General features: G+C 43.8%; 1 protein-coding gene across 6 annotated transcripts in view; it reads right to left on the minus strand.

The window, feature by feature from the left end:
- susd1 (sushi domain containing 1) overlaps positions 1 to 25,785 on the minus strand; it is an 84,447-nt gene that overhangs the window by 42,862 nt on the left and 15,800 nt on the right. For 5 of the 6 annotated variants that reach the window (XR_010962759.1, XM_067983583.1, XM_067983585.1 and 2 more), the window contains 11 exons: positions 25,343 to 25,522; positions 24,558 to 24,737; positions 23,035 to 23,208; positions 21,762 to 21,941; positions 18,874 to 19,053; positions 17,266 to 17,445; positions 15,147 to 15,326; positions 14,177 to 14,356; positions 5,035 to 5,214; positions 1,701 to 1,880; positions 371 to 453 (listed from right to left, as the gene is read on the minus strand). Coding sequence is in view for 5 of the 6 variants with exons in the window: in XM_067983583.1 (XP_067839684.1) it covers positions 371 to 453; positions 1,701 to 1,880; positions 5,035 to 5,214; positions 14,177 to 14,356; positions 15,147 to 15,326; positions 17,266 to 17,445; positions 18,874 to 19,053; positions 21,762 to 21,941; positions 23,035 to 23,208; positions 24,558 to 24,737; positions 25,343 to 25,522 (1,877 nt within the window). In the remaining variant the exon portion in view is untranslated. The remainder of the gene's footprint in view (positions 1 to 370; positions 454 to 1,700; positions 1,881 to 5,034; positions 5,215 to 14,176; positions 14,357 to 15,146; positions 15,327 to 17,265; positions 17,446 to 18,873; positions 19,054 to 21,761; positions 21,942 to 23,034; positions 23,209 to 24,557; positions 24,738 to 25,342; positions 25,523 to 25,785) is intronic. The other variant, XM_067983586.1, reaches the window with a different exon arrangement.

A 25,785-nucleotide genomic window follows, 5' to 3' on the forward strand; every position in this document is an offset into this window, starting at 1 on the left:
TATTAAAAAAAGAGAAATGTCATGGTATTACTGAGGAGATAGTGGAATGATTGGAAGTGAGTTGAAATTGCACAAACAGAGAATGATGGGGGGAACGGAGTTGGGGGGGGGGGGGGGGTGGGCACGGAGTTGGCGGCTTTGGTTTTCCAGACATTTAGCCGGAGCAAACTACGGCTCATCCAAGACTGGATGTTGGACAAGTAATCTGACAGTGCAGAGTTGGAGAGAGAGAGCTGGGTGTGATCAGCGTACATGAGCTGGGAGTATGGTGCTTCATTCAGGACACAATACATTTTGTCAATATGGAGATGAATATTAATTCTAAATCTTTAACACAAGAGACAAGAAAAAGTTTTGCATCTCCACTTACTGAATATGTGTCCTCAGATCTGGATCCCACTCCATCCCTTTTCCACTTCAAGCAGGATTCATTAAACAGAATAAAATCGTTAACTGGGAATGACAAAAAAAGACCCACAGTGTAACTGATTTCAACCCTAACAAAGTTAAATGACATAGCCTGGAAGATAATAGAATTTAATTGCTCTACACAGCTCTACCATAGGTCAATTACAGAATCATCTGATGGATTGTATTGTGTTTGGGAATGTTGCCATTAACTGAAGTACATTATCACTGGCAGTAAAGTGCCACTTCAAGTAATTAGCAATGGATTATCAATATAACATTAAAATTTAGCTTTGAAGAAACTAGCAATTAAAACCAATTATTAGGGAATGGGTTCCCTAATTATCATCTGATTACCACCAGATAAAATAATATTTTACGTTACAATTTCTATATTTTTGAAGTGCCTACTTTTGGTGTGGCTCCAACCAGAAGTAGCAGCCACTCATCTGAAAATCAATTAGTGTAGGTTTTGCAAACTTAAGCTATAATCACCCAGAGAGAGAGAGAGGCATCTGGTTCTTCCACTCACTGTCCAACTTGGCCAAAACGCAACGTCAGATAACGTGATCCAAATTGGCCCAACAGGATTCCACCGAGTTCATCATTTGGTGTGAAATGCACCTCTGGCATATTTAACATTGGAACCCCGTTTTATCCACTTTCACTCTTTCCATCTCTGGACTTCAATGAGGAAAACTTGGACTGTAGATTTTCTATGGCTGCCGTCAATATTGACACGCGTCAAAATTAATGGGCGAACTTTAAATGGCAACCACAGTCCCAAATCTCCCTGGGTCCCAAGGGCTGCTGTCAGAAGTGGCACAAAACACAGACGCCTGTCAGGGGACATTGACGGGCAGCACATTGTGAAAAGAAAAAACTGGCGAGAGTGCTGCTCATAGGTTGTGGGTTTCCACTCGATTGACTCGCTCTCCCACTCCCCTTCTATTAAAAATAAAAAGCCCACAGTTCAGAATGGGAATCAAACCCACATCCAGATGTCTGGATGGAAAACCCAACATACTAGAACTTCGAGACTGCGTAATAACTCTGGAGTTGAACTTACTCTGCGCAATTTTAATATCAAATGCCTTTGTATATTTACTATGAAATTTCTCTTTCTGCTATTTTACAATTAGGTTCACACCTTTGTTAAAATAGCGAACAGGGGAATTTAAGGCAAATGCATTAATCTGTTCATTGCTAGAATCACACCCAGCGAGATTTTAATCCCTGCATTTTTAATCGAGTCCACAGCAGCAGCGGTATTGAATTTAAAAGAACATTACCTTCACACACCAGTGTCACTTCTTCCCATTGTCCTTCTTCTCCACAGACAGACACATTCCTTCCTGACACAGTGTAAAATCCATCTCCACACCGATAACGGACAACACTCCCTCGTCTCGTACTAGGCTCCCCGACCATTTCTGCATGTGGTACTATTGGTGGGACCCCACAGTCAATCTCTACAAAAGATAAACGTTATAATGTCCCCTCTGGGTTAGGTTCAGTTCAATTGCACAGCATGTTTTTATTTATGGAAACACTCAGCAGGTCAGGCAGCATCTGTGGAGAGAGAAACAAGAGTTCACGTTTCAGGTCGATGACCTTTCGTCAGAACTGGAAGAAGTTAAGAGATTTAATAGTTTATAAGCAAGTACAGAGCCAGGTACTCGCTTATAAACTGTTAAATCTCTAACTTATTCCAGTTCTGATGAAAGGTCATTGATCTGAAACGTTAACTCTGTTTCTCTCTCCACAGAAGCTGCCTGACCTGCTGAGTGTTTTCCAGCATTTTCTGTTCTTATTTCAGATTTCCAGCATCTGCAGTATTTTGCTTATGTTTTAATTTATAACCGGGGTGGCCAAATAGCATCTCGCAAGCCGCTTCCAGCATTTGTGTTGCTGAAGGAGGGTTCTTTCTGTTTCCCACCTGAGCCTACCTTAGCCCCTTCTAAATTGCCTGTGGTGCAGGTTGTCCATCTTATTCTCATCATCACTGGTTGAACCACTGCTAACATAACCTGCAGATGTTCATTGGGGTGGGGGGGGGGGGGGGGGGGTGGTGGAGGCAACAGGAGTCGCATGCACTGGACTGAAAGGGCGATGAGTGAGAAGCAGGAAGTCCTATTTTGGAAGGAGCAAGAGTGTGTGGTCAAGCTACGAGCAGCAATGCAACAAGAACGCATTCAACTGGGCAGCGGTATCCAGGGAGAAGCGATGGGGGAAAAGGGACGCAATGTTGTGCGGGAGTTCGTCTTCCTGCTCCCCAGTCTACCACACTTAGGGTTGCCAACCCCCAAGGATTGCCCTGGAGTCTCCAGGAATGAAAGATTAATCTCCAGGACACCGCTGGGAGCAAACAACCGGGAGAAAAATTAAAGGGGGCATTAAAAAGAATAAATTGTGTTTTTAAAATTTTTTTCTATGAACACTTGAGTTTATAGAAATATTGGAGATGGCTGGGGGGGGGGGGGGGAGGACAGCTATTTGACCGAGTGGGAGCAGTTGGAGACAGAAGATCATGTGATGAAACCTCCAGGAATACGGCCAACCAGAGTTGGCAACCCTGAGCATGGTGGAGTGGGGAGCAGGAAGACAATCTGGTGACTTTCAGGTCAACTAAAAGACCAGGAGTAGTGACATAAAATTATTGGGTTTTTTTTTGGTGGGGGGGGGGGGGGAGAAGGAGAGATGGAGGCAGAGCAAAGTTTCTATGAGAATTAAAGACAGAAAAATAACTGCTCTGCACCCCAGGACCAGAGTGTAGGACGCAAGTGTGTTTAAAATATTAATGCTGAGACGAAGTCCCCCCTTTATTGTAACTTTCTCCTCGATGATTGCCAATGACTGCAGGTATGAGATTCTCTTGCCATCGATGAAAGTAACTGACCCCACCTACGTCAACAGTCCCCAGCGGCCAAAACCACATTGAGCTGTAACATGAACCTGTCGGAAAACCTGTGGCTCTTTCTCAGATAGAATTTTCTTTCCCTGCTTCTTGAGCTTTCAAAGGTTGACCACCCTTAGTTTATAACTTGTACTATGTAACTATCTTTTCCCTATTCCGCCAGCACAGAAATACTGGTGATACTATAGTCCCAATCACACGGTGCAGCATTCACCTGTCCTTACTGCCATCGATGGTAGGCCCATATTCATCAGCATTGCTGAAAGGTGAAGGAGGCACTGCTGCTGTCTCCAGACACTTCAAGGCCCACCTAACCAAATGTCAGAGACAGTGATCCAATCACCGCAGCAGAGACAAGGCAGTCATCTTTTCTGGTCACTGTGAACCAGTGGCTCAGCCAGTTAGGCAGTCTTCCCTGACTGCCCTTAAAGGAGTTCTGTAATACAAACACACCACATCTGGAATGCACTGTCTGAAAGGGCGGTGGAAGCAGATTCAACACTAACTTTCAAAAGGGAGTTGGATAAACACTTGAAGGGGAAAAAAATTACAGGGCTATGGAGAAAGAGACTAATTGGATAGGTCTTTCAAAGAGCCAGCAGAGGCAAGATGGGCCGAATGGCCGCCTATTGTGCTGTACCTACTATGATACTGTGTGTCCCATCAACTAATTACCGTAAGGCAGGAATTCATGCCACCGTGAAATGTTGTGAAAGGAGTGTTCTCTTTCAATGATCAGCTAAACAAAAAACATATCGAATTATATTAATGACTTGGACTTGGGTGTACAGGGCACAATTTCCAAATCTGCAGATGACACAAAACTTGGAAGTGTAGTGAACAGTGAGGAGGATAGTGATAGACTTCAAGAGGATATAGACAGGCTGATGGCATGGGCGGACATGTGGCAGATGAAATTTAACGTAGAAAAATGCATGATGATATACTTCGGTAGGAAGAATGAAAAGAGGCAATATAAACTAGAGGGCACAATTTTAAAAGGGGTACAGGAACAGAGAGATCAGGAGATATATGTGCACAAATCGTTGAAGGTGGCAGGGCAGGTTGAGAAAGTGGTTAAAAAAGCATACGGGATCCTGGGCTTTATAAATAGAGTACAAGAGCAAGGAAGTCACGATGAACCTTTATAGAACACTGGTTTGGCACCAAACTTTAGGAAAGATGTGAAGGCCTTAGAGAGGGTGCAGAAGGTTGCGAGGACATTTGATAGAGGTATTCAAAATCATGAAGGGTCTAGACAGAGTACAGAGAGAGAGAAACTGTTCCCATTGGCAGAAGGGTCAAGAACCAGAGGACGTAGATTTTAAGGTGATTGGCAAAAAAAGTGACACGAGGAAAAACTTTTTTTTTTAACACAGCGAGTGGTTAGGATCTGGAATGCACTGCCCGAGGGGGTGGTGGAGGCAGAGGCAGATTCAATCATGTCCTTGAAAAAGAAACTGGATAAGTACTTGAAATGATAAAAACTGCAGGGCTGCAGGGAAAGGGCGGGGGAGTGGGACTAGCTGGATTGCTTTTGCGTAGAACCGGCATGGACTCGATGGGCTGAATGGCCTCTTTCTGTGCTGTAACCTTTCTATGATTTGCTGCAACTCATTACTGCTGAACTGTGACACATTAGAAGCACAATATTCCTGTGAACACCTGTTCCTCTTTTGTATGCCTTATGCACACAGATCCTTTATTACCTGCACAAATAAAATTAGGTCCTTCCCATTGTCCTCTGGCAGAACAGATTAATGTGCCATTTCCTCCTTCGTTTACATAACCTGTCTTACAACGATATTGGATTTCACTGCCGTACGTTGTCCATCTGACTGAAGGTGGCCACGCATTTGGTGCATGAGCTGGGGCGCCACAATCCACAGCTATGGAGAAGAAAATCAGACGAATTATACCAACGGTTTCAGAAATGTATCATGGTCCTTTATAGGACGTACCAACTGTGTTTCTTTTAAAATTCTTGAACTTGTGTTCAAATCTCTCCATAGCCTCGCCCCCTCCCTATCTCTGTAGCCTCCTCCAGCCCGACAACCCTCCGAGATCTCTGCGCTCCTCCAATTCTGCCCTCTTGCGCATCCACGATTTTCTTCGCTCCACCGTTGGCAGCCGTGCTTTCAGCTACCTAGGCCCTAAGCTCTGAAATTCCCTCCCTAAGCCTCTCTACCTCTCCTCCTTCAAGTTGCTCCTAAAAACCTACCTTTTTGACCAAGCTTTTGGTCACCTGTACTAATATCTCCTTATGTGGCTCAGTGTCAAATTTTGTTTGATAATCGCTCCTGTGAAGCACCTTGGGACATTTTACTATGTTAAAGGCACTATATAAATGCAAGTTGTTGTTATTTTGATACCATAGTAATGAACCAGATATTATCACCTGCCAAACACTGGAGGGAGTGGGTGCTCGTAGGGGTTAAATAAGATCCAATGTTGCATTATGTAACCTTGGACTCCTGGAGCTTGCTCGATTGCCTATGGAATAAGGAAGACATTTTCACAGAGGTTTTCCTGAAGTTGACAATGATTTTTTTCCCCCTCCGTTCTCTCATGCCTTCCCTAGGAGCTAGCACTGCTAAAGGTTGGGGAGAATAGTGGCAGCATCAATGATCCCAATGGTCTTTTTCCTGGCCTTACTTTCTATTTGTCCACGTGTACATACATTAGCAGCTGTTAATCCTTCAGGGCAGACGCTAGCACGCAGTAAGTACATGAGACATTCTGGCTGTTGATGTTTGCATGACACCTGCTGGAGGCAAATCAAAAAAGAATGGAACAGGGATAAAACACTCCCAACCCTTCTGGTCCCACCACAGGCTCTCCCACCCGACACCAGTAATCTCCTTTAGCCACACGCTCCTGCAACACTTGGGTGCTCCTTGCTTCCTGCCCCCTTGGCCATCGGTGGTCACTATGCCCCTGCCCTCTGGAGCTCCTTCTCTAGACATCTCTGCCTTACAACGTCCTTACCTGTCTTCAATTGCCCCAGAAAAGTCTTCCTCAATGTGCGTTTACCACCCACCAAGTCCACACCCCTCCCCATCCCACTCTGTTGTCCATTTCAATCCTTTATCCTATAGTGGTCTGATATGTCATTGTATATGTGAGGAATGCTATAGAAATGTATCTTATTGAAAAAAACTTTAGTTTGAACAAATTAAAACTCAAACCAGAACTGAGAGGTTGTATCTATCAGGAAAGATTGAACAGGCTGGGGCCCTTTTCTCTAGAAAAAAAGATCACCCCTCAGCCTTCTCAAGACCATGAAAAGGTTTGATAGGGTAGACGTAGAGAATATGTTTCCACTTGTGGGGAAGACCGAAACTAAAGGTCATAAATATAAGATAGTCACTAATAAATCCAATAGGGAATTCAAGAGAAACTTCTTTACCCAGACAATGGTTAGAATGTGGAACTCACTACCACAAGGGGCAGTTGAGGCTAACAGGATAGATGCATTTAAGGGGAAGCTAGATAAACACCTGAGGGAGAAAGGAACAGAAGGATATGCTGAAAGGATGAGATGAAGTAGAGAGGGAGGAGGCTTGTGTGAAGCATAACCACCAGCATGGACCAGTTGGGCCGAATGACCTGTTTCTGAGCTTTAAATTCTATATAATTCTATGTAAAACTAAATTTACATTGTTATGCAGTGGAAGGGGCAGTGTACTATATTACTGACGCATCCCATCATTTGCTTGGAAAATAAAGTCTAAAACATTAGTGAGGATGACAGAAACAGCCTCAATTATTTATGTCACAGACATAGATCAGGCAGCAGAAAACAGGTTGTGAAAGACAAGCCTGGGATTCCAGCTAGGGGTTGAGGATTGGGAATTACGACTGCATTCAGGAGTGTCCTGGAGTCTCCAGGAATTGTTCATAAACACTGATGCAAGCAACCCAGGAGAAAAATCAAAGGGGCATTAAACAAAGCTGAGTTTTTTCCTTCTCTTTGAACACTTTCATTTATTAAATATAAAAATATTGGAAATGGGGGCAAAAAAAAGGCTGCTTCTCCAACAGTCAAGATGAATCCAATTGGGTAACAAAGAGTCTGCTCGCTTTCCAACTGGCTGTGGGAAGGTGGCGCGCCTGGCAGATGGACCAATGGCGTGAGTGTGGGGCGGGGTGGTTTGAGGTGGGAGGTCATGTGATGAAACCTCCAGGAATAGGTCCAACCAGACCCGAATTCAGCCCACTCTGGTTGTATGGCAGGACAATAAAAATGTAACTACAGTGGTGCATTGACATTTTTGTACCCCGAGGCTTGATTCAATAAAATAGATTTGTAGCAGCCAATGACTTGTTGGAAGTCATGTGGAGAAGGAGGCAGGACAGAGTTTACTTTACAAGCGGCAGTGATTTTTAAAAAAAACGTATTTATCATTTTGAAAAAATGGTATTGACGCATCATTAACATCAAGTTGTATTTCTAATTGTACAGTCAATTATTGGAAGGCGGATTCCCCCTTAAAGAGAAGGGGAGTCATGGGGAATATGCTGTGCTCAAAGCACTCCATTGTGAAAAAAATTATAGATATCTCTTAATTGTATAACAATTTGGGAGATTTCTGTATTGTATCTTTATATAGACAGAGAAACTGTGTCTTAAAAAATTACTTCCTGCAGTGATATCTCTTGAGGAAAGCTCATTGCATCGGCAGCAAAAGGAGTACAGATAGCTGTCTGAGCCAGGAATTTATAAAAAAACACACCTTGCACATTCTCAGCAGGTCCCAAAGTACTTCACAGCCAATGAATTACTTCTGAAATGTAGTCACTGTTGTTTTGCAGGCCAACGCGGCAGCCAGTTTTCGCACAGCAAGGTCCCACAAACAGCAAATGAGATGTGACCAATTAATCTGTTTTGATGGTGTTGATGGAGGGATAATTGTTGGCCAGGACTCCCAGAGAATTCCCCCACACTACTTAGAATTGTGCCACAGGATCTTTTGCGTCCACCTCAATGGGAAGGTAGGGCCTCAGTTTACATCTCAACGGAAAGGAGGCATCTCTGACAGTGCAGCACTCCCTCAGTACTGTACTTGAAAATAAATAAGCAATATGCTCAAAGCTGCTGATAACCAATATTATTTGTTCAATAAAATCTATTTTATTGAATCTGCCTCCACCAATCTCGAGGGGAGTGATGGAGGCAGATTCAATCATGGCCTTCAAAAGGGAACTGGGTAAGTACTTGAAAGGAAAAAATTTGCAGGGCTACGGGGAATAGGGCGGGGGAGTGGAACAAGCTGGATTGCTCATGCATAGAGCCGGCGCGGACTCGATGGGCCGAATGGCCTCCTTCCGTGCTGTAACCTTTCTATGATATTGGTAAATAAATACACACACGTAGATATAAATAAATATGCAGTTAATTTCATCATTGTTTTCTAAGATTTTTACGTACATAAACCAAGTATATCGTTACAAATTCTTACAATGAGATAATATTATTGTCCTTGCTTTAGAAAAAATGTTATAGCAACCACAAGTTTAAAAAAATTGGCCACTGCAGTGTCAATTGTGGTTGGCTTATGTATATTTACAGATCAGCCATGATCTCACTGAATGGCTGAACATGCCAAATTTCTTGCATACCGAGAAGAATCTGGCTAAAACATTCAACGAGCAATAGCATAGATGCATTTAAGGGGAAGCTAGATAAGATGATGAGGGAGAAAGGAATAGAAGGATATGCTGATAGGGTTAGATGAAGTAGGGTGGGAGGAGGCTCGTGTGGAGCATAAACACCGGCACAGACCAGTTGGGCCAAATGGCCTGTTTCTGTGCTGTACATTCTATGTGACACAGAACAAATTTTATCTGTGAAAGAAATTTGGGACTGGACTAGATTCTGCTGGGTCTCTGCCCCTTTACTTGTTGTTGTTGAAATTCTGACGGGAAGGGGAATGGGTGCTTCTCGTGTCTGACCCTCTCCGCCTCGTGCTTACGTCGGAAGAGGTGGCAGGACTGGTGGGATGACATCACCTGCCAGTTCTGCCTGCTTTTGTGCTCCCAACAGAAAGCACACCTGCACAAATCCAGACCTGCTTAACTCGTTAGGATGACATCCTGACCCATGTTGTCAATTCCTGAATGGCAATTGATCACAGAGTTACCATTAGGAAAGTGGCAAAGGTCAATTGCTTTACGTCAAGCGTTTATACCAGGGATTTGGAGCGGAGTTAATAATAGGGCAAATTGAAAGGAGGATTCCTGCCCTGCCACACTTTAAGTGGCTTAGCGGCCCACCAGGAATTTTGAGACTCCCACCTCTACTCTTCAATAGAGATGATCGCACAGCGGAGGCTTAAAGTCAACAATTTCTCACTTTTCTTTCTTGGTATTCTTACGTAGAATTATACAGCGCAGAAACAGGCCAATCAGACCAACGGATCCATGCCAGTATTTATGCTCCACACGAGCCTCCTCCCTCCCTAGTTCATCTCACTCTATCGACATATCCTTCGAGTCCTTTCTCCCTCGTGCTTATCTAGAATCCCCTTAAATACATCCAACCTCCTCATTCTGCAGTTTAGAATGAGAATCATGATCTCTTCATTGCGTGCGATGATATATTAACTTGTAGTTATTTGGAAAATGCAAATTAAAAAAGTGTTGAGAAATAAACAATGAATGCTGGAAGTTTATGATGAAAAATCTCACACACACACACACACACACACACACACACGTTGTCTTGTTAGCAAGCAAACCTTTATCAACAAAGAATTACTCTGTTAGTAACAAAAACAGAAAATGCTGGAAATACTCAGCAAGTCAGGCAGTATCTATGGAGAAAGAAACAGAGTTAACGTTTCAGGTCGATGACCCTTCATCAGAACTGAACTTACTATTAGTATTGTGTAATCATAAACCTTCTGCAATTCTTAACCAAAACAGGACTTTTAAAAGCTTCTAATAAGAGAACGAATGTACAAAAGTCATTAGCTTTCACTTATTTTCAATTTATTCTGGAGAGCAGTGATTATAGTTTGACATGCAAAAAGGCATTTAAGCAAATCATAAAAATGCCCTAAATTATATCATATTCTGTAATAAAAAGGAACATTACCTCTACATATTAATGTCTCTTCTTGCCATTGAGCCTTTGCCCTACACATTGATATATTCCTCCCTCCCACGCTGGAAAACCTTTCCATGCACTAATAATAGATTCTGCTCCATATTATCGTACTTTGGTTGTGCCAAATGCCAATGTGGTTTGGAACCAAAGGCTGGCTACAGTCAACTTCTACGCACAGGGTCCAGGTTTAAATAAAATGTACCTATAGGAGCTTTCAAATCCATTCCAGAAGTTTTAAACACATCTATATGAGGTTCTTGTCCCGCTTGTTTCATGTGAATAGACAAGCAATAATATTAAGAGTCTGAGCTCGTGGTAATACCAAAGATGGTCGTAAAGAGGACCAATAGTTCCAAACACAAGTGGCACACAATAGCTGTTTCACTTTCTCTACCTGTAATCCTTTCAACCCGTGCTCTTGTTCATGCCCGAACCGATTAGATGCTTTGGGCCGACGCCCACTGGGTTTTGGTGCCCATGAGGGCCCCTCCAAAGCATTGCGGGTACTGGTTGAGAGGGGGGGGGGGAATGGGTGAGATGTGGGAGCGCTTTGAATGGTGTCCCCACTTCCATATCCCCTATCGCCATCATCCCTCTCCTGGGCCAGGCCCACACCACTCCTACCACTTTGCTGGATAACAGTTTGAAGGACATGTGTGAAGCCTTATAAGGCCAGTGCTAGTGTATCTGCCTGCCTGTTTAAGGCAGCAGAATGTTGTTCACTGTGAGTCCAAACGGCTGTTGTCAGGGCCTGAAATGGGCTCATCTGTGAGCTGTGCTTGAAGCGCAGCGGAGGATAGCCTTCCCTCCATCGCAGACATTCCCGCACTTACCCGTGACAGTATCTCAGAGAGGTGCTCACGTCCCTGTGACACTATCTCAGAGATGCCCTTCTGTACCTGAGCCACCATTCCACTCATGCAGGAATTGGACTCCTCCATCCTCTGCACTATTGTGGAGAGTGCACGTGGCACCTGTTCCAGCACCTCGCAAATGTGCTGCTGTCCATCGATCATTCTCCTTTTAAAGGATGGTCCACAGAGTTCAGCATCTGTGTCCAGCTGAGCAGAGACTGGGGAGGAGTGCTCCCACCGACACGGACTCTCCACAGCTTACCTTGCCACCAGTGTCTGCTCATGCTCACGTGTGTGCTAACTCACCAGGTGCCAACCCAACTAATTGAGGACGAGGACCCACCGAGGTGCGAGTATCTGCGCTGGTAGATGGCTCACACAGATGTGACGGTGTACCCTCAGAGGCCAGCAGGACCTCTGAGGAATCGCCCTCTGCCATCACAGCGGTCGCTGAAGGCCCTGTAAGAGAACAGAAGGCAATATTAACCATGATCACAGATGTGTCATGTTGCGATGAGCATACTAAGATGGCAAGGCATGTTAACATCAATTCATATGAGTTACATCACCAAACGTTTGTCAGGTGCCAGTCTCGGTGTCCCCAACGGACAGGCACTCGAGGGTTCGGCTCAGCTCCAGTGCCTCCTGTTCCACGTCTGTGAGGACGACGATTTGTTGCGCCCCCCTCCGGTCCTCGCCCTCTCCCGGGCATTCTGAGCTCTCTTCTCCTAAGGGGAGAAAGTACAGACACGTGAGTGAGTGACCGTGACGTGGCCAACCGATGAACGCATTGGTTTGGGTGAGGCTGACTGTGAAAGAGATGCATCAGAGGGTGAGAGTATGAGACAGAGCCATAAGATTGTATGAGGATTGGGCTGAGTGGTAGTGGTGGGGTGACCAATGGGTAGGTGAGGAAGTGCAGGTAAGTTGAGGATGAGCCTTAAGTGGGTGTGGGGAGTGATGTGATAGAGTAGTGTTGGCAGTGCAGAATGAGTTGGGGGGTGTGGGCGGTGATGTGGAAGACGGAATGTAGGAGAATCAGTAAGTGTACTCACTTACTGAACAAGGTCATTGAAGTACTTCCTGCACTGGACCCAGGTGCAGGAGACGTTGCTGCTGCTGGTGACCTCCTCTGCCACTTTGAGCTAGACCACTTCCTCCAGTCCGCCAGGTAGAACACATCCCTCCTCCTCCTCACCCCATCCAGTAGCACCTGGAGTGAGGCATCACTGAATCTAGGAGCAGCCTTTCCCCTGTGCTGCTCCATTGTGTTGTGTGGGTGTTTGCTCCAGGAGCAGCCATTGGAGGACTGTCCCTTTAAATAGAGCTCCTCCACTTGACAGCCTGAGATGCGGGTGCGCAGTCCGCCCGCTGCGCAGCTTTCGGACGGCAAACCCGGAAGCCACGTTAAGTGGCTCCAATTGACTCGCAATCGCGTGGGAAACGGACATTTTTTATTGGGCGGGTTACCCACACACCAAATCGCCCCCTCCCCCTCCCTCCCCGCCCCCGCCCGCTGCCAACCCGCCTCCACACTAATATCGGGGCCAATGAATCTCAAAGGAGAGTTGTGTCTTGTATTGGTCTCCCAAAAAGTATTTAATAAGATCCTCAACAGCTATACACAGAATTTACAGCATAGAAACAGGCCATTCAGCCCAACTAGTCTGTGCTGGAGTTAATGCTCCACATGAGCCTCCTCCCACCTCTCTATCTCATCCTATCAACATATCCTTCTATTCCTTTCTCTCTCATGTGCTTATCTAGCTTCCCCTTCAAGGAATCTATGGCAATCGCCTAAACCACTCCTTGTGGTAGCGAGTTCCACATTCTAGCCACTATCTGGTCAAAGAAGTTTCTCCTGAATTCCCTATTGGGTTTAGTTTGGAAAAATAACGGTGAGTTTGCGGTACCTGCCATTATTCGTGTGTAAAAAAACCCAGCAATCTGTGGCGAGGAAGAGCCACGCCGTGCCTTGTGAGTCGCCACAAATTTCTGGACAATTTGCGCCGCTCCGCTGCGAGCTTCGCGAAAACGGGAGCTCGCCCTCAACCTCCCCGAGTGTCAAGAAATTGCTGGATTTGTGCCGTAAATACGAATGAATCTCGCCACAGGAATTTAGGGCTGGTATTTCACATCGTAAGGACCCAATTAATGACGTAATTTATGGTCCGGACATGAAACTCAAACTTGGAGGCACAGAAAGGGAACAATTGAAACTGCGGAGTCTCACTCCTGCAGGTAGTAAATTGTTCCTGGAGGGCTTTTAAATTTTAATTTTTTTTTTCTTTCTTTTCCTTTCTGTCCCTTTTTTTTCTCTCTCTCAATCCAATATTTCTTTCCCACTCTTTATTTCTCTTTCTGCACCTGATTTAACTCTAATTCGCCTGATTTCCTTCTCTGTCGTTCCTCTGTTTCTTTCTCTATCCTTAAATCTCATTGGTTAAGGTGATAGACTATTAGACCAGATGGTCAGTAGGTCCCAGATGCCTCGTTGACTTCACTGACCTATTACCAGCTCGCACTTCCAGCAATTTGTGGCGCAAAAATAATACAACCTGAAGGGTGAGGGAATAAAATCCAATTCAGGTGCGTCGTTCCAGCAATTTCTGGAGCATTGAAATTTTATAATAGCTTGATTTGGATATTATTACCTCATCCGTAATTAGTCGTAATGAATCGTACTTGTACTCCCTGCATAATGCGCAAATGTAGATACTAAATTTCCTTCACATCAAGGTCACACAGAGACTGAAACAGTAATGCAAGAATTAGGTAGGATTTGACTTGTGCCAAACAGCAGAAATGCAGTCACCGCTGTGACATTTTATACATATCGACTTCTCTTAGTTTGAATCAGGCTTAGAAACATTCGAGAGCACACACCTTTGCATTCCAGGTTTGCTCCTTCCCACTGTCCTTGGGCAGAGCAGACTGATGTGATGTTTCCTCTCACACGCACATAGCCAACCTGGCACTGGTACACAACTGTACTTCCATAGGTTGTGTTGCCTGGTGGATCTCGCACTGTGTTCAGTAAAACTGGTGGTGATCCACAGTCAACAGCTGAGGAGGGACACAAACCAAGGTCATTTTAAATTACTTTTGTGTGCACTGGTGAATTTCTGAAATACAGAAAGTGGACCTCCATACCAGCCAATTTGCACAAAGCAAGTCCCACAAAATACAATGAGATGAATGTCCAGTTAACTTCCTTGGTTGAGGGAGAAATCTTGGCCTGGACACTGGGAGAAACTCCCTACTTTTATTTGAAAAGTGTCAGGGGATTTTGAGTCTCCATCTGAACAGGTGAACAGGGCCTCACTTTAATGTCCCTTCTGAAAGATGGCATCTCCAACAATGTAACACTCCATTAAATCATGTACTCAAAACCGCAGTGGGACTTCAACCCAAAATCAAGTGTAAACAATTTTACAACACCAAGTTATAGTCCAGCAATTTTATTTTAAATTCACAAGCTTTCGGAGACTTCCTCCTTCCTCAGGTACATTTACCTGAGGAAGGAGGAAGTCTCCGAAAGCTTGTGAATTTAAAATAAAATTGCTGGACTATAACTTGGTGTTGTAAAATTGTTTACAATTGTCAACCCCAGTCCATCACCGGCATCTCCACATCAAAATCAAGTGGGAATGTTACCCAACTGAGCAATGTTGACATTAGATATCCCGCACATAAATACAATGAAGAATTAATGTAGGGAATATTTGGAAGTTTGACTCAAGTGGAAGAAAAAATTAGATGAAAGAAAATTCACAATTGTGGAGTCACTGTTGAGACCATTATTTGCCTATTATTTTAGTGTGAATATCATTTAGAAACATTGTGGAGCACTGACCTTTACATTCCAGGTTTGCTCCTTCCCACTGTCCTTGGGCAGAGCAGACCGATGTGGTGTTTCCTCTCACACGCACATAGCCAACCGGGCACTGGTACACAACTGTACTTCCATAGGTTGTGTTGCCTGGTGGATCTCGCACTGTGTTCAGTAAAACCGGTGGTGGTCCACAGTCAACAGCTGAGGAAAGACAAGTCGCATAAGATAAATTTGCTGCATGTTGTTGAATTTAAAATGAAAAGCTGTTTCTGGTCCGATCTTTGCACTGAAATTTATAACATATCCAATGCTTCCTAAATTATCGTGCGGTAAATGAACACTATGGGGTAAATTTTCACCTTCACCGCTTGACAGACGCTCCAGTTCATTACTGAGGGAACGTTGCACTCTCGGAGGTGCCGTCTTTTGAATGAGACGTTAAAACGTGGCCCCATCTGCCTCTCGGGTGGACATAAAAGATCTCATGGCCCTATTTTGAAGAAGAGTAGGGGAGTTCTCCCCGGTGTCTTGGCCAACATTTATTCCTCAACCAACACATCAAAAAAGATTATCTAGTCATTATCACATCGCTTTCTGTGGGAGCTTGCTGTGCGCAAATTGTCTGCCATATTAGCTACATTACAACAGTGACTATTCTTCAAAAGTACTTCATTGGCTGTAAAGCTTTGGGACGTCCTGAGGTCATGAAAGGCGCCATATAAATGCAAGTATTTCTTCCTTTATCAGAAGCATCGTGAAATGTTTTACACATATTACTGTTGAAGTCCATTCATTGTTGTTATGTAGGCAAATATGGCAACCAATCTGCACAAAGCAAGACCCACAAAATACAATGAGATGATTGTCCAGTTTATTTTCTTGGTTGAAGGCGAAATCTTGTCCTGAACACTGGGAGAAACTCCCTACTTTTATTTGAAAAGTGTCAGGGGATTTTGAGTCTCCATCTGAACAGGTGAACCGGGCCTCGGTTTAATGTCCCTTCTGAAAGACGGCATCTCCAAGAATGCAGCACTCCATTAAATCATCTACTCAAATTGTGGAACTTGAACCCACAAACAAGCGGGAATGTTACCCAACTGAGCAATGTTGACATTAGATATCCCTCACACAAATACAATGAAGAATTAATGTAGGGATTATTTGGAAGTTTGACTCAAGTGGAAGAAAAATTAGATGAAAGAAAAATCACAAATGTAGAGTCACTGCTGAGACATTTTAGCCAGGATTTTGACCCGGAGCACGGGGGTCGATTTGCAGACGTGAAACTCGGAAGTACGGGTTTCCCGCAAGCCCTTACAATTTTGACGTAAGGATGTCTTTTATTTTTGTTTGTCGGTTTGCCATCCGACTGGCCGGCCTGATTGACAGGCTAGTCTCAGTTGGACGGGAGCAGAGCAAGGATGAGGACATGAGAAGTTAAGTCTTCAGGTAAGTCTCTGATTGAACGGATGGGGAGGGGGGGGGTAAGATAGGACAGGTGGGCACCGAAGGGCATTGGAGCACCAGTGGGCATCGATGGGCATGGGGGTTACGGGGGGGGGTAGTCAGCCATCAGAGGAGTCAGTCATGGGGGGAGGGACTGGGGGTCAGTCACCGAAGTGGGGTGGGGGGCTCATCGCGGTGATCCACAATTGTTGGGGGTCGGGATCGGGGGTCATCGTGGGGGTCCGCGATCCTTGCAGTGGGTGGGGTCCGCGATCGTTATGGGGGGGTCTGCATGGGTAGGCTTGTTGGACTTGGGGGAAGCACTCCTGCTCCTCCGGGCCCACAAGCTGTGCCAGAAAGGGACTTAACTGCAGTTTCGGGCCTTCTCGCCTCCTCTCACGTGGCATGAAGGAGGAGGACCGGGAATCCCAGCACCCAGTGGTTGAAATCGCAAAGCCTTTCAAAATGGAGGCCCGCAGCCTCCTTGAAAGGTTTCAGTGCCCAACCTGCCTCCTGGGTGTGGGTTGGTTGCCCGCCTCCTCGTCCCGGCCCGGTTAAAACCAGAAATGGGCGGGTCTGAAATTGTTGGGATTTTAAATGCCCCCAACCCACCCATTTTTCAAAGTTAAAATTCTGCCCTATTTGTCTATTATTTTAGTGTGAATATCGTTCAGAAGCATTGTGGAGCACCGACCTTTACATTCCAGGTTTGCTCCATCCCACTGTCCTTGGGCAGAGCAGACTGATGTGATGTTTCCTCTCACACGCACATAGCCAACCGGGCACTGGTACACAACTGTACTTCCATAGATTGTGTTGCCTGGTGGATCTCGCACTGTGTTCAGTAAAACTGGTGGTGGTCCACAGTCAACAGCTGAGGAGGGATAAATCGCATAAGATTATTTTGCTGTATGTTGTTAAATTTAAAGTTAAAAGCCATGTTTCTGGTGACACTTTTGCGCTGAAGTTTATAACATACTCAATACGTCCTAATTTATCGTGTGGCGAATGAACACTGGCGTAAATTTTCATCTTCGCTGCATGACTGACGCTCCAGTGCAGTACTGAGGGAGCGTTGCATTCTCTGAGGTGCCATCCGTCAGATGAGGCGTTAAACCGAGGCCCCGTCTGCCCTCACAGGTAGACGTAGAAGATCCCGTGGAGCTATATATTCAAGAAGAGCTGCAGAACTCTCCCCCCGTGTCTTGGCCAATATTTATCCCACGGCCAACACCTAAAAAACAGATTATCTAGTCATTATCTCGTTGCTGTTTGTGAGACCTTGCTGTGTGCAAATTGGCTGCCGCGTTTCCTACATTACAACAGTGGCTACACTTCAAAAGTACTTCATCGCCTATAAAGCAATTTGGGACGTCCTGAGGTCATGAATGGCACTATATAAATGCAAGTCTTTCTTCTTCAGAAGCATCTTGAAATGCTTTAAACATATTAGGAACATAGGAACAGGAGTAGGCCATTTAGCCCCTCGAGCCTATACCGCCATTCAATGAGATCATGGCTGATCTGTGACCTAACTCCATATACCCGCCTTAACCAAAGATATTAAGGGATATGGGGTGATCTGTGACCGAACTCCATACACCCGCCTTAGCCACATATCCCTTAATATCTTCGGTTAACAAAAATCTATCAATCTCAGATTTAAAATTAACAACTGTGTTAGCATCACGGAAGAGAGTTCGAAACTTTTACCATCCTTCGTGTGTAGAAGTGTTTCCTAACTTCACTCCTGAAAGTCCTGGCTCTAATTTTTAAGCTATGTCCTCTATTGCTGATGAAGTGCAATCATTGTTATGTAGGCAAATAGGGCAGCCAATTTGCATAAAGCAAGACCCACAAAATACAATGAGATAATTTCCTTGGTTGAAGGAGAATAATTTCCTTGGCCTGGGCATTGAGAGAAACTCCCTACTTTTTTTTTTGAAAAGTGTCAGGGGGTTTTTCATCTCCATCTGAACAGGTGGACAGGGCCTTGGTTTAATGTCCCTTCTGAAAGACGACATCTCCAACAACGTAGCGCTCCATTAAATCATGTACTCAAATCCGCAGTGGGACTTGAACCCACAATCAAGCGGGAATGCTCCACAACTGAGCAATGTTGACATTAGATATCCCTCACATAAACACAATGAAGAATTAATGTAGGGATTATTCGGAAGTTTGACTCAAGTGGAAGAAAAATTAGATGAAAGAAAAATCACAAATGTAAAGTTATTGCTGAGACATTATTTGCCTATTATTTTAGTGTGAATATAACTTAGAAACATTGTGGAGCACTGACCTTTACATTCCAGGTTTGCTCCTTCCCACTGTCCCTGGGCAGAGCAGACCGATGTGGTGTTTCCTCTCATACCCACATAGCCAACCGGGCACTGGTACACAACTGTACTTCCATAGGTTGTGTTGCCTGGTGGATCTCGCACTGTGTTCAGTAAAACTGGTGGTGGTCCACAGTCAACAGCTGAAGAGAGACAAACCCAAGTCGTTTTAAATTACTTGTGTGTGCACTGATAAATTTCGGGAAAACAGAAACTGGACCTCCATACCTGCTCCAATCTCCTAATGATGAATTAAGTACCAGCAATACTGTGATTAAATATTGTGAATAAGTTGTCAAAATTCCAAATTTTGCCTGAAAAGAGCAATAGGAGTTTTGTAGCTGAACTTTTCTCGTACACCACCAGAGCAGATATCTGGATACCCAGTCTAATGTTAACTAAATCTTTGATGGAAAATACTATTTACACTAGAAAATGGTACAAGAAGGTATTTGTGCTATCAGAAATAAACATTAAATGGAGGGCCACGATGTTGCTCTTTTTGTTAAAGTCAGCACATCGTGAGTAAGTCTGACTAAGATAACCTAATTTCTTGTTTTGCTAAGCAAACAGAACAGACCATTTAATAGGCTCTGTTACAAATGTTAATATTCTGGGTAAAGTAGCATGCTTATTTTGGATAAGTGTGAGGTGGTACATTTTGGTAGGAAGAATAAGAGGGCCACGTAAATGTCTAAATGGGGTGGAGAAACAGATGGATCTGGGGTACAGGTGCACAAATCTCTAAAAGTAGCGACGCAGGTTAATAAGGCCACTAAAAAAAGTAAACAAACACTGGGGTTCATTTCTAGGAGGGATAGAATTGAAAAGCTGAGAGGTTATGTTAAACTTGTATAGAACCTCTGTTAGACCACATTTGGTGTTCTGTGAACAGTTCTGGTCTCCATATTATAAAAAGGATATAGAGGAATTGGAGAAGGTATAAAAAAGATTTACTAGGATGATACAAGAACGGAGAGGTTATACCTATCAGGAAAGATTGAGCAGGCTGGGGCTCTTTTCTCTAGAAAAGAGAAGACTGAGGGGTGACCTGATGGAGATCTTTATTATGATAGGGTAGATGTTGGGAAAATGTTCCCACTTGTGGGGAAGACCAAAACTAGGGAAATTATAAGATAGTCAGTAATAAATCCAATAGGGAATGCAGGAGAAACTTCTTTTCCCAGAGAGTGGTGAGAATGTGGAACTCGTTACCACAAGGAGTAGTTGAGGCGAAGAGCATAAATGCATTTGAGGGGAAGCTAGATGAGTGAAAGAGGAATAGTATGTTGATGGGGGGTAGATGAAGTAGGGTGGGAGGAGGCACGTGTAGAGCATAATCATCGGCGTGGACCTGTTGGGCCAAATGGCCTGTTTCTTTGCAGTATATTCTATATAAATCTATGTAAACGTCAGAGAAGTAACCTTTTTAAAACATGATGAAGATTAACATGATGGGGCTGACCCAATTGAACACTTTTACATCTGCCAGAGTTAGTGTTGGTTCCGCTCAACAGGTCATCAGTGGACTGACAACAGTCATCCTTAGGTACACAGACTGAACAACCTCATCGATAAGACTATAAGAACTAGGAGCAGGAGGAAGCCATTCGGCCCCTCGAGCCTGCTCCGCCATTTAATGAGATCATGGCTGATCCGATTTTTTACCTCAACTCCACTTTCCCACCCTTGCTGATCAAAAATTTGTCTAACTCGGCCTTGAATGTATTCAATGACTCAGCCTCCACAGCTTTTTGGGGTAAAGAATTCCAAATCTATTCACCGCGGGGACAGTATTGACATATTATCTTAATTTAAGGCAGATTTAGAAACATTCTGGAGCACAGACCTTTACATTCCAGAATTGCCCCTTCCCATTTACATTTATATTTTCCTTATCCCACTCCAGGCACTTGAGCACAAGATCTAGGCTAATACTCCAGTGAGGACTGAGGGAGTGCTGCACTACTGGAGGTGCTGACATTCGGATGAGACATTAAACCGAGGCCCCATCTGCCCTCAGGTGGACATAGAAGAACCCATGGCAATATTTCGAAGAGCAGGGAGTTCTCACCGGTGTCTTGACCAATATTTATCTCACAACCAACAACAAAAGAACAGATTATCTGGTCATGATCTCATTGCTGTTTGTGGGAGCTTACTGTACGCAAATTAGCTGCCGCGTTTCCTACATTACAATAGTGACTACACTTCAAAAGTACTCCATTGCCTGTAAAGCGCTTTGGGATGTCCTGAGGTCATGAAAGGTGCTATATAAATGCAAGTCTGTCTTTCTTTCTTTTTCAGAAGCATCTTGAAAGGCGTTAGACATATTACTTTTGAAGTACAGCCATTGTTGTTATGTTGGCAAATATGGCAGCCAATTTGCACAAAGCAAGACCCACAAAATACAATGAGATGAATGTCCAGTTTATTTCCTTGGTTGAGGGAGAAATCTTGGCCTGGACACTGGGAGAAACTCCCTACTTTTATTTGAAAAGTGTCACGGGATTTTTAGACTCCATCTGAACAGGTGGACAGGGTCTCCCTTTAATGTCCCTTCTGAAAGACGGCATCTCCAACAATGCAGCACTCCATTAAATTATGTACTCAAATCCGCAGTGGGACCTGAACCCACAATCAAGTGGAAATGCTACTCAACTGAGCAACGTTAACATTAGATATTCCTCACATAAATACAATGAAGAATTAATGTAGGGATTATTTGGAAGTTTGACTCAAGTGGAAGAAAAATTAAAGAGAAAAATCACAAATGCAGAGTCACATCTGGAACATTATTTACATATAGTCATAGTTTAACTCAGATTTAGAAACATTGTGGAGCACTGACCTTTACATTCCAGGTTTGCTCCTTCCCACTGTCCTTGGGCAGAGCAGACCGATGTGATGTTTCCTCTCACACGCACATAGCCAACCTGGCACTGGTACATAACTGTACTTCCATAGGTTGTGTTGCCTGGTGGATCTCGCACTGTGTTCAGTAAAACCGGTGGTGGTCCACAGTCAACAGCTGAGGAGAGACAAATCGCATAAGATTATTTTGCTGTACGTTGTTGAATTTAAAATTAAAAGCTATGTTTCTGGTCCCATCTTTGCACTGAAGTTTATAGCATACACAATGCATCCAAAATTATCGTGTGGTAAATGAACACTATGGGGTAAATTTTCAACTTCACCACATGACTGATGGCTCCAGTTCATTACTGAGTAGGCGTTGCACTCTCGGAGATGCCGTCTTTTGGATGAGACATTAAATCAAGACCCCATATCTGCCCGCTCAGGTGGTTGTAAAAAAATCCCATGGCACTATTTTGAAGAGAAGGGGAGTTCTCACCGGCGTCTTGGCCAATATTTATCCCACAACCAACACCTAAAAAAGATTATCTGGTCATTATCTGATTGCTTTCTGTGGGAGCTTGTTATGCACAAATTGTCTGCCGTATTAGCTACATTACAACAGTGACTATTCTTCAAAAGTACTTCATTGGCTGTAAAGCTTTGGGACATCCTGAGGTCATGAAAGGCACAATATATAAATGCAAGTCTTTCTTTCTTTTTCAGATGCATCTTGAAATGCTTTATACATATTACTTTTGAAGTGCACTCATTGTTGTTATGTAGGCAAATATGGCAACCAATCTGCACAAAGCAAGACCCACAAAATAGAATGAGATGAATGTCCAGTTAATTTCCTTGGTTGAGGGAGAAATCTTGGCCTGGACACTGGGAGAAACTCCCTAATTTTCTTTGAAAAGTGTCAGGGGGCTTTTTCATGTCTATCTGTTGAGGTGGACAGGGCTTCAATTTAATGTCCTTTCTGAGAGATGGCATCTCCAACAATGCAGCACTCGATTAGATTACGTACTCAAATTGTGGGACTTCAACCCACAATCAAGCAGGCATTCTACCCAACTGAGCAATGTTGACATTAGATATCCCTCGCTTAAATACAATGAAGAATTAATGTAGGAATTATTTGGAAGTTTGACTCAAGTGGAAGAAATTAGAGGAGAGAAAAATCACAACTGTAAAGCTATTGCTGAGACATTATTTGCCTATTATTTTAGTGTGAATATAATTTAGAAACATTCTGGAGCACTGACCTTTACATTCCAGGTTTGCTCCTTCCCACTGTCCCTGGGCAGAGCAGACTGATGTGATGTTTCCTTTCACATAGCCAACCTGGCACTGGTACACAACTGTACTTCCATAGGTTGTGTTATCTGGTGGATCTCGCACAGTGTTCAGTAAAACGGGTGGTAGTCCACAGTCAACAGCTGAGGAGAGACAAATTGCATAAGATTATTTCGTTGTATGTTTATAATTAAAAGCTATGTCTCTGGTCCCACCTATGCATTGAAGTTTTTAACATACCCAATACATCCTAAATTATTGTGTGGTGAACGAACACTATGAGGTAAATTAACAATTCACCGCATGACTGGCGTTCCAGTGCATTACTGAGAAAGTGCTCCACTCAAATAGGTGCCATCTTTCAGGTGAGACATTAAACCGAGATCCCGTCTGCCCTCTCAGGTGGATGTAAAAGATCCCATGGCTCCATTTCAAAGGAGGGCAGGGGAGTTCTCCTTGTGTCCTGGCCAACATTTAACCCTCAACCAACAGCACTAGAACAGATTATCTGGTCATTGTCACATAGCTGTTTGTGGGAGCTTGCTGTGCGCAAATTGTCTGTCGCGTTTCCGACATTACAACAGTGACTACACTTCAAAAGTACTTCATTGGCTGTAAAGCGATTTGGGACATCCTGAGGTCATGAATGGCGCTACATAAATGCAAATCTTTCTTTTTCAGAAGCATCTTGAACGACTTCACATGTATTAGGAACATAGGAACAGGAGTAGGCCATTTAGCTCCTCGAACCTGTACCATCATTCAGTGAGATCATGGCTGATCTGTGACCTAACTCCATATACCCACCTTAGCCCCATACCCCTTAATACCTTCGGTTAACAAAAATCTATCAATCTCAGATTTAAAATTAACAATTGTGCTAGCATGAACGGAAGAGTGTTCTAAACTTTTACCACCCTTTGCGTATAGAAGTGTTTCCTAACTTCACTCCTGGCTGTAATTTTTAGGTTATGTCCCCTATTGCTGATGAAGTGCAGCCATTGTTGTTATGTAGGCAAATAGGGCAGCCAATTTGCACAAAGCAAGACCCACAAAATACAATGAGTTGATTGTCCAGTTAATTTCCTTGGTTGAGGGAGAAATCTTGGCCTGGACACTGGGAGAAACTTCCTACTTTTCTTTGAAAAGTGTCAGGGGATTTTTCATCTCCATCTGAACAGGGCCTCGGTTTAATGTCCCTTCTGAAAGATGACATCTCCAACAATGCAGCACTCCATTAGATTATATCCTCAACACCGGAGTGGGAGTTGAACCCACAATCAAGCGGGAATGCTCCACAACTGAGCAATGTTGACATTAGATATCCCTCACATATATACAATGAAGAATTAATGTAGGGATTATATGGAGGTTTGACTGAAGTGGAAGAAAAATTAGATGAAAGAAAAATCACAAATGCAGAGTCACACCTGGGACACTATTTACATAGTCTTAGTTTAACTCAGATTTCGAAACATTCTGGAGCACTGACCTTCACATTCCAAGTTTGCTCCTTCCCATTGTCCTTGGGCAGAGCAGACTGATATGGTGTTTCCTCTCATACCCACATAGCCAACCTGGCACTGGTACACAACTGCACTTCCATAGGTTGTGTTGTCTGGTGGATCTCGCACTGTGTTCAGTAAAACTGGTGGTGGTCCACAGTCAACAGCTGAGGAGAGGCAAATCCAAGTTATTTTAGAATATATTTGGGTGTTATGGCGAATTAAATTTTTTTTTTAAGGTTATGTCCCCTATTGCTGATGAAGTGCAGTCATTGTTATGTTGGCAAATAGAGCAGCCGATTTGCACAAAGCAAGACCCACAAAATACAATGAGATGAATGTCCAGTTAACTTCCTTGGTTGAGGGAGAAATCTTGGCTGGACACTAGGAGAAACTCACTACTTTTTTTTTGGAAAAGTGTCAGGGGATTTTTTGTCTTCATATCAACAGGTGGACAGGGCCTCTGTTTAATGTCCCTTCTGAAAGATGGCATCTCCAACAACGTAGCGCTCCATTAAATTATGTACTCAAATCCGCAGTGGGACTTGAACCCAAAATCAAGCGGGAATGCTCCACAACTGAGCAATGTTGACATTAGATATCCCTCACATATATACAATGAAGAATTAATGTAGGGATTATTTGGAAGTTTGATTCAAGTGGAAGAAAAATTAGATGAAAGAAAAACCACAATTGTGGAGTCACTGCTGAGACCATTATTTGCCTATTATTTTAGTGTGAATATCATTTAGAAACATTCTGGAGCACCAACCTTTACATTCCAGGTTTGTTCCTTCCCACTGTCCTTGGGCAGAGCAGACCGATGTGATGTTTCCTCTCACACGCACATAGCCAACCTGGCACTGGTACACAACTGTACTTCCATAGGTTGTGTTGCCTGGTGGATCTCGCACTGTGTTCAGTAAAACTGGTGGTGATCCACAGTCAACAGCTGAGGAGAGACACAAACCAAGGTCATTTTAAATTACTTTTGTGTGCACTGGTGAATTTCTGAAATACAGAAAGTGGACCTCCATACCAGCCAATTTGCACAAAGCAAGACCCACAAAATACAATGAGATGAATGTCCAGTTAACTTCCTTGGTTGAGGGAGAAATCTTGGCCTGGACACTGGAAGAAACTCCCTACTTTTATTTGAAAAGTGTCAGGGGATTTTGAGTCTCCATCTGAACAGGTGAACAGGGCCTCACTTTA

This window comes from Heptranchias perlo, chromosome 4 (genome assembly GCF_035084215.1).
Source record: "Heptranchias perlo isolate sHepPer1 chromosome 4, sHepPer1.hap1, whole genome shotgun sequence".
Taxonomy (NCBI): Eukaryota; Metazoa; Chordata; class Chondrichthyes; order Hexanchiformes; family Hexanchidae; genus Heptranchias; species Heptranchias perlo.